At 34.9% G+C, this 14,476-nt stretch overlaps 2 protein-coding genes across 2 annotated transcripts in view; both read left to right on the forward strand.

Annotated features, from left to right (window-relative positions):
* Cysu (peroxidase homolog) overlaps window positions 1–9,989 on the forward strand; it is a 28,665-nt gene extending 18,676 nt beyond the window's left edge. Inside the window, exons 11-18 of the mRNA XM_076382820.1 lie at window positions 57–166; window positions 1,057–1,149; window positions 1,410–1,579; window positions 1,711–1,819; window positions 2,539–2,667; window positions 4,920–5,107; window positions 6,774–6,894; window positions 8,030–9,989. Coding sequence (XP_076238935.1) covers window positions 57–166; window positions 1,057–1,149; window positions 1,410–1,579; window positions 1,711–1,819; window positions 2,539–2,667; window positions 4,920–5,107; window positions 6,774–6,894; window positions 8,030–9,989 — 2,880 coding nt within the window. The remainder of the gene's footprint in view (window positions 1–56; window positions 167–1,056; window positions 1,150–1,409; window positions 1,580–1,710; window positions 1,820–2,538; window positions 2,668–4,919; window positions 5,108–6,773; window positions 6,895–8,029) is intronic.
* A 1,559-nt stretch (window positions 9,990–11,548) lies between these two features.
* On the forward strand, window positions 11,549–14,029 carry Eh (Eclosion hormone). The gene is made up of 3 exons (XM_076382779.1): window positions 11,549–11,579; window positions 13,680–13,775; window positions 13,860–14,029. Exons 2-3 carry the CDS (start codon window positions 13,682–13,684, stop codon window positions 14,024–14,026), a joined length of 261 nt encoding a protein of 86 aa, XP_076238894.1. The 5' UTR covers window positions 11,549–11,579; window positions 13,680–13,681; the 3' UTR covers window positions 14,027–14,029.
* The last annotated feature ends 447 nt before the right edge of the window (window positions 14,030–14,476 follow it).

A 14,476-nucleotide genomic window follows, 5' to 3' on the forward strand; every position in this document is an offset into this window, starting at 1 on the left:
TTTTCTATCGTTTTTAAGAAACTAAGCACAAAATGTCTTATTTTTTTGAATTTTAGGTTACGAATCACCTGTTCAAAAAAGCTGGAGCTAAGTTTGGACTCGACTTGGTCTCCTTCAATATGCAACGTGGTCGTGAATTTGGTATTCCAAGTTACATGGAATTTAGGTGAATTTTGGCATTAAATCGATATTGAGTATTTCTGTGGTATTAGCTTGCAGAACAAAATTAGTAATAAGTTTATAGTATGTAAAAATTGTGTGGGTTCTTTCCTCCAATATTAGTAAAATATTATGTTCATTATCGGGCATAAGTATTTGGACATTTTCACATTATTGGAAATCTATGAAATACCAACACTTTTTTATTTTTACTAACTGATGTTAAATTTTATTTTCATTGCTATTTGTAGACCTTGTATAGTTATTTGAAATGAAATTTGTAGCCAGAACTATGTCATAGAATTTTGCTTGGTGTAGTTTACATGTTTCAATAAAAGTGTTCAAATATTTATGCACGATAGTGTACACAAATGTCTCTGAAAAATATGAAAGCAACTTTCAGTTCATTCGAATAATCGTAACAAGTAGTAAAAATAATAGAGAACTTGCAGTGAGTCACGAGTTTGTTCACAGAGAATTATTTAGATTCTAAAATTCTGGAGACATCTTATAATTCACATTAGGATTGTAAAATATCGATATGAATTAATGTAATAACAATGCTGTATTAGTTCCTTTTTATCTGAAACTAATACCCAAATTATTTATATCTTTCTTAAGAAATATAATATAAAAATCTAACTACAGTGAATTTTAAGGCAAGATATAAATACTATACAATGCAGTCAATTTTGTCATATAAACTTCAAGTCTATAGTTTATACTTTGCTACCTAAATCATAGACCGTTCAAAGAAATAAATAACTAAACTGAAAATGAAGAATATAAAGAAGTAAATGCCACAATGATTTTCATAATTTAACATTTTTACAAACATGAACGAGCCCACATATAACAAAAAATTAGTAATCTCATTTGATTATTTTCTTTTATAAGGAAATTCTGTGGTCTTCCCTGGGCGGACACCTTTGAGGAACTATTCGGTTCCATGCCTAACGAGACTATCAGACGATACAGCTCCATCTTCGAGTGAGTAAACAAACACAATACTAAAAAACACCTTACAGGATGTTACGAATAGGTCAGAGAATTCTATACTCGAACGACTGTTGAAGAGATAACTCAACACAAAAACATGAGCATAAACACATCAATAATTCATAGACACTTCAGGATGCTAATTTGAAGCTCGACGCGCTAAATCTATGAATCATTGAGATTACACACGATTACGTATCCACGAATCGAGTATACAATTCACGGAACTAACGGTGCCATTCGATTTCCAGGCATCCCGCTGACGTTGATCTTTGGTCAGGTGGTGTGTCCGAGAGACCACTTCCGGGTAGTATGCTCGGTCCAACCTTCGCCTGTATAATTGCCACGCAATTTAGCTATTCTCGTCGAGGTGATCGATTTTGGTACGAGCTACCGAACCAACCATCGTCCTTCACTCACGGTAAGAACCTTTCGAATCGACTCTCGAATGGCTTGAGTCACCTAATCCAAGGACTTGATGACCGATCGACTAAACAGTAAGTGTAACGGCACGTACGATTTTTGAAACCGTTCGTATTCGTTTTCTTCTAGAACAACTGCAGGAGCTTCGAAAAGTGAAGCTCGCCAAAGTAATCTGCGACAACACCGACCTGATCGATACCATACAGATCTATCCCATGGTGCTCCCTGACCACGAAATGTGAGTATATGATACACCAACTCGTAATTATTGCGATATATAAAGGGCAAGATGTCTGTGGGAACCTAGTGCTAATCTAACAGGTTATTCCTGTGCTAACGCAACAGGGAAATAGCTACCAATGTGGATCCTCCTCTTGCGATGGCACGAAGAGTGGAAACGATCAGTGATTGCATCGTGAGAATTGATTGAGATCGTGCGAAGAAATCAGTAAATGAAAGTAACTTCAGCTGATTGTAACATCGATAGTACAGGAGGAGCCTAAATGAGGCACCTGTCTGCTTGGCTATGTTGCGCAAGCTTGACAGTGTTTATCTTGCAATCTTACGATAACCAAGGTGTTCAGATCTGCTTCCTAGTAAAGAGATATCAGAGTATTACAATGAAAACAAAAGAAGAAAACTAGATAAAGTTTGTTCTCTCTTTTTTAAATCATAGATTTGTCCTATTTGAAGTTAAAGTAGTAGATCACTACCTTCAACATTTTTTAAACCAAATTTTTCTTTCTCAAGAATGAAACATGCTTTTCTTAAAAATCAATCACTTCTAAAAAGTAAATTGTTTTGAGAAGTAAACGTGCTTCTTTTCGCAAGATTAAGACAATTTTTCAAACTGTTTTACGCTCACCACAAGATATGTACTTTGTGATACTAACAAATTGATAAACAATAGGTTTTTGGAATAATGTTACTAAACTGAAATGAGCGTTCATGTTTCAGAAACCCTCGTGTTCCTTGTCGAAGCGGAGTTCTGCCAGGCATGGACTTGAGCAAATGGGCCGATTATCCCACCCCGAATCACGTACAATACGTGAGTAATCTAGCAGACCAGTATCATCCATTGGGAAAGTAAAAAGGGTGTTTTTTAGACTTAAATTAGAGACCGTCTAGACGAACACCACCACGTAGTCAGCAACAGCCCACGAGCCAAGAAGCACGACCCTTAGGCACCCTTTACTCGAGACACATTACGGTACTGTAGAATAGTGAATTAGAAGCGTCTGCATGTTGCATTTCGAACGAATTTAGAAACACATAGCAGACAAACGGATACAGTAACATCGAAGAGATCCCCTAGTGACCCACAAGTAATCATAAACCGCATAGAATTGCCGTAATTTCTTAATTTATTACCGAACAAAAATTATGATTTATATTCGACTGATACTAAGTCGTATGTAAGTTATAATTTGACCGTAATGATTTGTTGTTTTTTACATTTTATATTCTCTTTTTTTTATTGTCGAGGTAAACAATTAACTATAAGAACTACCTAGTTTACAGACACCTTACGATTCCAATTTACGATTTATCACGATTACTGTAACATACGTAAAACTCTAAATGGTAATTACTACGCAAGTATATAAAACAATCGTAAAAGTTTATGTGCGTTTGCCAGTGATTAGTGCCGATGCAGCGAAGACGTACGTGTTGCAAATACGACTATTACGTGATTTACATAGGACAAGGACTTCTCGCGTCGATTGCTTTCAATAATTGCTTTTGGAGTTTTTGATTGATACAATGTAGCGATTAATTGTATCTGTGCTGTGTCGCAGTTTAGACGATGTGAATAACTGCACGTTTCACGTTAACTAACATGGTTGTGAAGCGAACAAGGCTCTTGCATTCAAGACCACTTGTTATCGTTGGTCCATGTTAGAATAATTTAATAGCAAATAGATACACGTAAGCATATAGATAGTACAACATCGTGCGTGGAATATGTTCGAATACCTGACGAATACTCTAATATTTATATCATTAGAAACGTGCACATTTTTGTATTCTCATATAACTTTTATCACTCGTAAATTCATTTGATGAAAATTCTGCTTCGTACTTTAGAAATAATCAAACAACGAATTCTTGAAACGAATAAAATTCAATATATACCATTTTAATTTTCAAAACAGTTGCACAAATAGTTGTACATCAAATGTGTGATTTAATATTTTAAAAAACTCATGACTGTTCTAAATTAAATATTTAATTACATTTTAGACACATTTGTACTATTAGATACTGATTATTGCATAGAGCCTATCTAAAAAAGACCATTACATCAATATTCTTTGATGGTGTATATTTATTGCAATACACATTTAATTCAAGTCAAATAATTAACTGTTTTTATCACATTTATTCATTTAACTGTTTTTAAATGCAAGAATCACTATTTAATAAGTTTTCACCAGTTTGTAGAACTCGTTAAACAATAGATGTTAATACTCTGTTTTTAAAGCACATGGCAACTTGATTCACAAGAAATTTATCATTATAGTTGTTCTATACTCTTTATCTTCTTTCCAGATTCAAAATTTGTAAAATTTTAATATTTGAAAGCTTGAAAACTCGGAAATTCACCTCTTCTAGAATTTAGATATTTTAGTATTCAAGAAATTAAAAACAAATAGATACTTAAACATTTGTGAATTTCAAAATTTAACATTTAAATATTTGAAGACGCAGAGATTTCAAAAGTTCTAATCTTTTAAGAAGGCCCATGGAGCTACTTTAATCATTAATATTCCGTAAAGTATTGACCACGGTCTCAATGGTAAAGACTCGTTAGAAAGTGATCGTTGCATTTGAGTATCGTACCTCCTCAGTGTGCAATGAAAGTTAACTCCTTTTTATTCTTACAGCTTCGCACATTTTTACTTTTCTCTAAACACACCTTTCCATGTAACAGAATTGTATCCCCCTTTCTTCTTACTTTCCCCCACGTTGACAACTGTTAATTTATTACTCGTACTCGTTAAGTCTTAACAGGTGGTAACAACGAGATGCACACGATGTACATAGCAGCAGCACGTAGCTATCTAGTGATAACCGACAGCGCTTTTAGTTATGTTTGACGTCTAGTCTTCTCCTCTGTCAAAGCAGATACAATTTCATTTTGGATCAAGTATACTGCTAAACCCATTATTTATCAACCCGCAATTGATCGACGAGAAGAACGTGTTAGTACACCGATACTAATTGCAAATTCGTGATAACGAGAAACAGAAGGCCCCAACAATGTCCCACAATTTCCTACGAAGGATTACAGAGCACTAGCACCCACAATGTATATCTATTGTACTGTACTATAGCGATTGGTGGAGGAGCACTTGCTTGATGTGCCAAGACGCTCGGCGAGACCAGAGAAGGCGCAGAAACACTACAACAGAGAGCAGATATTACGACTATTCTTTGAGAGTATTAATGGCATTGCTTCGTATCTGGGATTCAGAAAGTAATCCAGCACCATCGACAGAATCTCGAATATTGATAGACGAGGGTGAATTATCGAGTTTCTGAATTTGAAAAAATGTCTCTGTTTACTTTTTAAACCTATTATAGTTCCACTGTGATTGCTTATTTATTTATAAAAAACCTTGAGTGTGAAAGAAAGTGCAGGGAGCACATGATAGGAAAAAATATCGAAAATATTTGAAATGGGTCAATGGTACAATATTTAGAGGGTAAAATATTACAATGTCGTTATGAAGTTCGTAGTGATATAATTTTAACAGAAAAAAGGTTTAACTTGAGTAACTAAATGCACTACTAAAAGGAATATATTTTTCTTAGTAAAACAATACTAAATTATAAAATCAAATTGAAAAGTATTTTGTTCTGTTTAAGAAACGTGCAAGATATGCAAGAAATGATGTCAATTCGAATTTTAAATCACAGTTACAATATTATTTAAATTAATAAATGTAACATTTATTGGAAAATAACTGTATGCATAGAAACAAGCTTGTTTTGTCTAAATAATGAAGAGTGGTTCATGCTGCAGTATAAGTTTCATTTCTTAATAATATTTATTAACTTTTCTTACTGTGTTGAATCTGTGCCACCTTGAAAGACGAATACTATGAGTTGTTTGATTCACCCTCGTACTATCATACAAGATATTTCATTTTAAGCCACTGCCTACACACTTCATACTAGAAATTACATGTAGAATATAGTGTTTTGAAATTTGTAATAATATCGAGAAGAAAAATTTGTCGGTTGAGAAATAAATCGAAAATATAAAACGAAGCTGATTTGTTTGAAGAATGTTTGAAGAAAGTTTGAACATGCATTTATGCATTTTATTATATTTTATACAGAGTTGTATATTTATTTACTGCACTCTTTCACTTCAATTCTTCAAGAGTCTATTCTTCTTTGCTATTCTTATGCTGCAGTATATTCTTGTCAAAAAGTCGTCACTATCCTGACCATTTCTTAGACCAAATAATTTTTTCATATTCTTTCATTCATAAAACTTAAGTATCAAATGTCTACAAATTCATTGCTCTACTTTAATCATTAATGCATGGCGACAATACTGAGTACTTCTTTAATTTCATAAATAACTACTTTAAACTTCATTTAATAAAAATAATATTCTACAGAAACCTCTTAAATGAAACTTTTTTTTTAAGTAACTAAATCTTCTAGAAAATATATATTACATTAGGTATAAATATTTTCGATTTACTTTTCAATAAAATATCGTCACCCTTTTGATCATATTACGAATCATCAAACACTACACAGCACACAAATACGTCTACAAGTAATAACTGTGTGGTTAACTAGAACCATATTTAAAATCATGAATGCTCAATTCGAGGAATTTTTTTTTTATACGACAAAGTTTTAACCAATGAGCAATACTAATGATTAGTACATTAACAAACACCAATTTTCATATGTAATGAAACAAAATAAGTACCCACGTTTATTGATCTACGAAGTGAGAATAGATCACAGTAAAAATAGGCGTTTTGTATACGTAATATTTAAATTATGAAGGCATGGACACTAAACTGTAAGTTACATTTTTAACAAAGTATTTTAGAGAGTTCATATCAGTACATCACAAAATAATTTATGTTGTGAAACATTCCCGTTACGTACGTTATCATATACCTATACATAATATTTACTATCTATCGTTATCCTAGGCGTATCATTTATCTTAAATATAAATTGTGAACAAGAAGGGCGTGATGGTGTGAAGAGTGAGTTTGGTATACAAGAATATAGTTTAGATTGCTTTAACAGTTATTGCGTTACCTATATTATGTAAATAAGTGTGCACGGTGGCTCAGGGAACAGGCTGATAATTACAGCTATGCTACTTTTCCGACAAATTCTTCGCCAGTGCACAGGAAACTATTGAGAAAACGATTTCTGAGCCATTGTACACCCAACCCCTGTTTATACATTGTATTTTGTACATAAGTATCACGAATGAATAAAGTCACTTTAACAAGAGTGCCATTTCTGGGAAGTTCCATCAGTTTTGTGAATTCTCCTCTCTTTGAATAATTCGACCCAAAATGTTACAAGAAAAGCTTGAACGTCGTCACTATGTATTATTTATAAAAAGAATGTTATATCTGAGGAAGAAAGTAGAAAAGTGATGATTTTATAAAAGAGCAGGTGCCACGAATAAAGAATGTCACTAACAATAAATAGATACATTTTGCTCTGATTTGCGTGAAAAATCTTTGTTAAGCTACTGGGTATGTTTGTAAGCTTTGACATCCTAACTTCTTTTCTAATAATTTACACTACTTATACATTTCTTGATGGAAGATTATTAAATTCACGTATTTTAATTCAAAAGAAAATTTTCTTCCTAATAAAAATACTTATATAGTAAACTAAAAAAGTACATCATATTAAATGAATCTATTATATTGATATTTACATACCACAATGGAAATTCATTGTTACTCAACGAAAAGTTTCTAGAAATTGATCTGGTGGAGGATGTATCAAGTACGTAGAAATCAAAAATTGCATGATAAAAATTCCACTACAGTAAATTATATAGTTTGCATGTGCAATATGCTACTAATATGAAAGAGGTATAAACCACACATAAGTGCTCATATTTCATATTTGATGAATAATTGAAAGAAAATCAAAGACAATATTCACAAAGTTGCAGTTCACTATGTATTCGTATGATTTTACCTATTTGTCAAAATTGACAAGGAAATTCTTAAGTCTGACAATCATGACTTTAATGGAGTCTTGTGTAAGTACGAAAGGATAAACTGTGAAAATAAAAAAATTTCCATATTACGTTTTATTGGAATTTATACCCTGAGAGGTACATTAAAATTAGGATCTTTATATTATACTATTTTACATGTAGCTTTTTGACATTAATATTCTCTTATTTAAAAATTGCTAATTATTTTTATAGTAATAAAAAAAATTCAAATTTTCAGAATATTGAAATCAACCAAATGAAAAATAAGACTGCTTCAAATTTGAGTTACACTGAAATACTACCCAAACAAGCATCTTTAAAAGCCATCGAGAAACAGAAGAAACAGTCAAACAAGGATGAAAAATTCTTTCCTAGCAACATTACAGGACTGTCAATTAATAATAATTTAAATAACGTTAGTTCTGACGATATAATCACTGGAAGTGATACTACTCAGAACTCAGATTTAACGATAAAAAAAATTACAAATATTACAAAACAATCCATCAAACGAAAAATTAAATTGACTACCAAACCACTTAAAAAATTAATTAATCAGAAGAAAAGAACTACTCCTAAACGCTCGAAACGCGCAATGAATAAAGAGTTAGATAACACAGATCTCAACGAACAAATTCCTCCAAACAGATTCTATCGCCATCCAGAGCTAACTTACGAGAAACAACTCAGCCTCAAGTTAGCAAAGGACATGAACTTGAACTTTGGAAACGTGCTCAGTAAACGAGTACTGGACATGTTCAAGAGACCGCATGTAAGCTCTAAAATCGAAGCTTTGTCAAGGGAATCCAGTAAGCACAATTATGCCCCAGTTATTCTTAAATGCAACGATTCGGAGAATTCAGAAGTGAGTGACCTTAATAAACCTGTGTTGGCACATACACAAAACCTCAATGAGAACGAAAAATATGACGATAACGATGATGGTGATGATTTATCTGATGCTCCTCGAAAATTTGAATATTCAAAGAGCAACGAAAATCTGTCAGAAGAAAATGTTGAAAGTGCCATCGAACGATCGCTACCAGCAAAAGAATCTGAGGTACCACTTGTTGATCAAAAATCGACTGTACTCACGATTAAGGAGCAAGTGGACAAGATCTACACTAATATAGAAGATCATCAAAGAAGCATCAAGGAAACCACGTCAGACATGCCAGTATATGATCCTGATAAAATTCCATACGTGGATGTACCAGATTACTCTGATATAAGAGAAGAAAGTTTGGACGAAGAAGATCGTCGCAAGAGTGAGCAAAATATAAAACAACAAGATGTTGAATTCATCGACGTAGAAGCAAGAGAACGTGCAAAATCTTCAGAGTCTTCAAAGGTTAATGAATCTGAGGAAAGTGACAAAATAGAAGTATCGAAAGACTTGAAGAAACTGAAGCATGAATTAGAGGGAACTTTAGGAAGGGTTGAAGGACTTGAGTCACGAGAAAATTCGAGGGAGGTGGAGCAAGAGAGCAATTCTACTATGGAATTAGAATCTATTTTCGACATAAACGAGTACAGAAAACCGTTCAATTTAGACGAATTTCTTAAGGACGATCCAATAATGAAAAAGCTGGAGCTGCTCGAAAAGGAAACGCGAGCCATTTATAGAAAGATCAGGAAACGAGTTCCAGGTTCCTTTAATGGATCTGAAAGTGATAATGCGCCTACTGAACAGGCAGGTAAGCGAGAAGATTCAGCCGAGGGGCGTGATGGTTTTGATTACTTATCGAGTTCGAGCAATCGGATTAACACATTCGCGAAGTACATTGAAAATGATAATTCCGATAAAGATAAGGATGAAGATGTCATGAAATTCGTTTTCAAGAAAAGTAAGAAGAAAGGTGCTCCTCGATTCGAGAAGGCGGAAAAATTTCTGTCCCAGTGCTTCACGGAAGATGCTGCTAGGAATCTAGAGAAGGATGCTGACGTCGAAGGATATCGCGAAAGAAAGGATGTCCAAAGCAAAGAAGACACGTACGACGCATTGTCCACGGTCTTGAACAAGAAAACTCGTGTTTCGCGGTTGAATGAGGATATCGATAAACGGATTAAAGCCAGAGACAATTCGCCGCTCATGTACAAGAACTTTTGGTCCTTAGAATACAGCTCTCCACGTAAGAAAGTTGATATGGTAGCGCAAGAAAAGAGAAAATAGCGAAATCGATCTGAGACCTTCTTATTAATATCTCTGACACGCGTCGTTTTGAATTAGAACGTGAAAAGTGAATCGATAGCTGACCGTGGAATGAAATAGTAATTATAACTTCGGTCTAACTATGTACACTAGTCGATAATTAACTCTTAGCTAGTGTGGTGCGGTCACAGTACTTAAGTTAATTCAACTGATTATATTAATTTACTGTGAAAAATATCCACAGATATTTTCACGCACAGATATTCGGAATATTTATGGATATTCATGTACAAAATCTATGGACATTCATTTAAGAAATATCCATGTCATAGAAACGAACAAATAACTGGAAGGTATTAATTTCTTTTAGGGTAAGGACCATTCATGAAATAAATATTGATGTCTGTTACTAACGAACTTACAATTAGTCAGTAGTCAAGCACATCTAGAGAAATATATTACATTTGTAATGTATTTTCTTTAACATTTAGCAGAAGATAAGCATTTCAGTGAATTTTGATAGTGGAAAAATGTACATAATCATAACAGTTTCATATTTCATTGAGAGAAGGTAAGTTTCAATGCTTTGCAAACGTGTTATTTACTAGGAATATTTGATTAGTAATATGTCTGAGCAACTTAATTAGTTCCAAGATTTTTACTAAATACAAGAACTGTTTATTGAGGTTTTAGACGAGTTACGTGTACGTATGAACATTTTGAAGTATTATAAAAGTATTACGAAAGTGCATTTCTTTGTTCATATCCTAAAAACACTTTCTAAAGATTTTGTAAAAAAAGATTGTCAAAGTGCCTGTAAAATATTTATAAGGCATAAAATTAAAAATGAAAAATTAATCAATATTTGACAATCAGACAATAATATATTAACGTTTCAGGTCCTGATTTTTGATTTTTCGCTTTTTTTAATCGTAACTGACAATCTTTAGAGATCAATAATCTCGTTCTGCTAGCATAGATGAAACAAAGAATTGCTGCTCCAAATCCGAGATAAATTAAACACAGACCATGAATTATTTTTCAAATAAGAGCAATTTTATTTCACTACACGATATTAAATGCCTTTACCCTATATCGTTATGAACCATTTTCTGGAATAAAGTCACCGTGGTCCTGCGAACCATGCCACTTTACCGCCACCACGTCAGCTCAAGGTCAGACTCGGAGCAAGTAGATCTACTTATCATCTCGAACATCTCGGTAATAAAATACTGAAATAAGCACATTGGTCTAACAACTCTAACAGCTCAACCTAAACCCCTGAAACGCGTTCCCGCGAAATGCCAGCGGCGACGGTAAGAGCACCGACTTCCGTTCGCAAAGGTCTGTCTTCTTGAAGCAATTATAGCTGCGCTGCGTCTCGATCGATCGAAATTTCCGCAGGAATCCCATCAGAGCGTTTCACGATTCCGAGTGCAGGAAATCGAAGGAATTGAATTAAGGTAAGATAGGCAGCGGGGTTTCCCTCGTCCGAGGGATGAATCTGGCCTCTACGGATATATAAGGCCGTCATCGTACAGTGCTCAGTGTCATTCGTCTGGTCTTAACAATTCCAGCAGCCTCGGCTCGATCCAACCACAAACCGACCAGGTAAATACAAGCTCCGTTTGATAGAAAACGCATTTTCGTGTGAGACGATTACGCGCCGCGAGCGAGCTCCGATCGGCTCGGCCGATCACGAAATTCTGTAGACCGATCACGTCGCGCCTAGGTCCGTCGATCTGCAATGTCGCCGTTTCCACGATCGTGCGTTAACATCGGGCCGCGCGGCAACGATCGATCGATCGATTGGTCCTTGGTCTTGAATCTTCAAGTGCTTCCTGGAGAGACGAGAGAGAGAGACCGACGACGAGACGGAGAGATAAGAGACACCTTCCATCCATATTTATTATCTTTATGTGTTCACAATGTGGCCGTTAAGGAGAACGCGGAAGCACGATGAGGGGATTCCGGTTATAAATGACGATATACAAAAAAAAAAAGACAGATGACTGAAAGAAACGGTGACCACCGACGTAGGGAATAGTCAGGCGCCCGAGTGAGATACCAAAGAGACACAGCCGCCTTCGGGCGATAAATATCGACGTCCACGGGACAGAAGGATAATTCGGACTTATTAAATAAGTACACCTTTGCCAGTCGCGCGTTTTGCCTTTGCTGCGTGTCTCTCGCGTTACACACGGTTTCTCGCTCGACGCCTGGTGCCCAGCGACTTGTAGGAGCATACCCGAGCTGCAGTTAGCCGCTGCAACGACTTCGACGCCCGAGTTATCCCTGAAAGTTCATGGATGTCTCTCGCCATCTCCGTCTCCGTCTCTCCGTCTTCCTTATCGATACGCGCACGAGACCGGTAATTAATTGAGGAAAGTGAATATGATATCGAGACGGCTTTGAGCCGTGCATCCTGCCCGAGGCTAGCGAACGCAAGGTACCTGTATCCTGTTAGCTCTACCTTCACTAGGACTCGCATAGTACTGGAAACTTACAGGTGAATTTTTACACTGGTTTAAATGGCTAACGAAGCGTACGGTATCGAGCGTTGCTATCTTGCCGCTTTCAGATCCTGTTGGTTCTGTTCATCGGTATGGACCAATGAATCATAGTGTTCACTCGCCGTGCGTTTATTTATTTACCTTTATGGCGCGACGGGAATTACTTCTGTTTCGATTTTTTGGTGGATTGCTTTTCAGAGATTGGACGAAACTGTTACCTTTAAAGAAATTAATGTCATCTGTGAGGATTCAATATTTAAACATTTCTTCACTGTTTTGAGTGAATTTTAGTAATTGATCGAATGAATTTTTAGTCGATTTGAAGAAGTTGTGGAAGAGTGTGAAATTTTTTACGATTGTTTCAAATAGTAAAAGTTGAAGCATTTTGTAACTAATAGCATTCAAAAAATGAAGAATTCTTATTGTTGTTTTCTATATGGATATTAGTTGTGTTACCCTCTTAAGAAAAATGCAAACTTTGATTAAAGCACATTAGCACTTATCGTTCAAGTATGTACAAAATACATAGAACTTGCAATACAATGTCAAGACTTAGTGTTTCTACCACTGGCAAACTTTTTGACATAAGTCAATTAATTAATTAATGTGTACTAATTGCATTACGAACAAAAGACTATGTAGTAATCAAGGACAAAATTTGAAAATACTGTGCCATACGAATAGAAACTTGTTGATACATTCATCTAACGTTTATGATAAAAAATATTGAATTACGTTCGCATTATACTCTTACAAGTGCCAAAACATGGGAAAATATTCGAATTGAAAATAGACTTTAGAATCGGGTCAATCTAAAATCACCAAGTTAATTTATACACTCAATACTTTTTAAACAAACGTAGAAAAAAATTATGTTGAAAATATCGTACACTTTCAATATCTTAAATCTATGTACTTCATAGTATAATATAACTTTTACTTCTTTCACACATAATTTGTACTTCAATGCACAATAAAGCAATAAGGAGATTTTGTTTTCTAGCGAAGCAAAAGTTTTGTTCCATTCATTTTTTACTATACTTAAATACTTCTCGAACTTCAAATTTTAAAACTCATTATGTGAGGTCCCCTTTTAATTCATATAAATGTAAAGTTAATCCCAAATTAGTGGCAAATCATTTCTTTAAAATAAATGTATGAAACCTATAAGCTAATATGCATCCCATATTTGTTTCAGACATGAATTCATCTGTTCGCGTATTATTGGTAATTCTTGTTGCCTCTGCTATGATCACGTTCGCAGCAGGAGGCACTCCTTTCGATCGAGCCATCGGTAAGTTGAATATTACAATTTTCTCCATTATATCTGCCCATATTATATAACATAAGAAATTAACATCTCGACTAAAACTCGTAGGTGTCTGCATAAGAAACTGTGCCCAGTGCAAAAAAATGTTCGGTCCCTACTTCCTGGGCCAGAAGTGCGCCGATTCCTGTGTCAAATACAAAGGAAAGCTCATCCCTGACTGCGAGGATGAGGGTTCGATTCAACCGTTCCTCCAAGCACTGGATATTGACTATTAGATCCCAATTTGCATGAAGTTTCACACACTGACTCGCGTCGAGAAATACGTAACGCCTGTCAAGAGTATTTGTCGCTTCGCGAAGAGAACGTTAGAGGTAGAGGACCTGGCACGATTTGCTCAGGATTCAGCGTGATCTACCTTCTACATCTAGTATTCTCTCTCCTTTTGTTTAAATGATACGTTTTCGTATTGCGAAGAAATATTTACACGTTGCGTCGTTTCGATAACATGAACTACTGCAATTATGTTATCCATGACTGCAACAAATTGATGTAACTTGGCACAATCATCAAATTGCTATGGATTTCAATATATAATATTTACTCGCTATAAACTCACCCCTTGGTCCCAGATTTTCGACAATTTTTGGAGTTACTGTTTGCTTTCTATTGAGATTTTCTTCTAATAAAATAAACACGTGCTGTCAACGTATTTATTGATTTTAAGT

The sequence above is a fragment of the Calliopsis andreniformis genome, chromosome 8, assembly GCF_051401765.1.
Source record: "Calliopsis andreniformis isolate RMS-2024a chromosome 8, iyCalAndr_principal, whole genome shotgun sequence".
NCBI lineage: Eukaryota > Metazoa > Arthropoda > Insecta > Hymenoptera > Andrenidae > Calliopsis > Calliopsis andreniformis.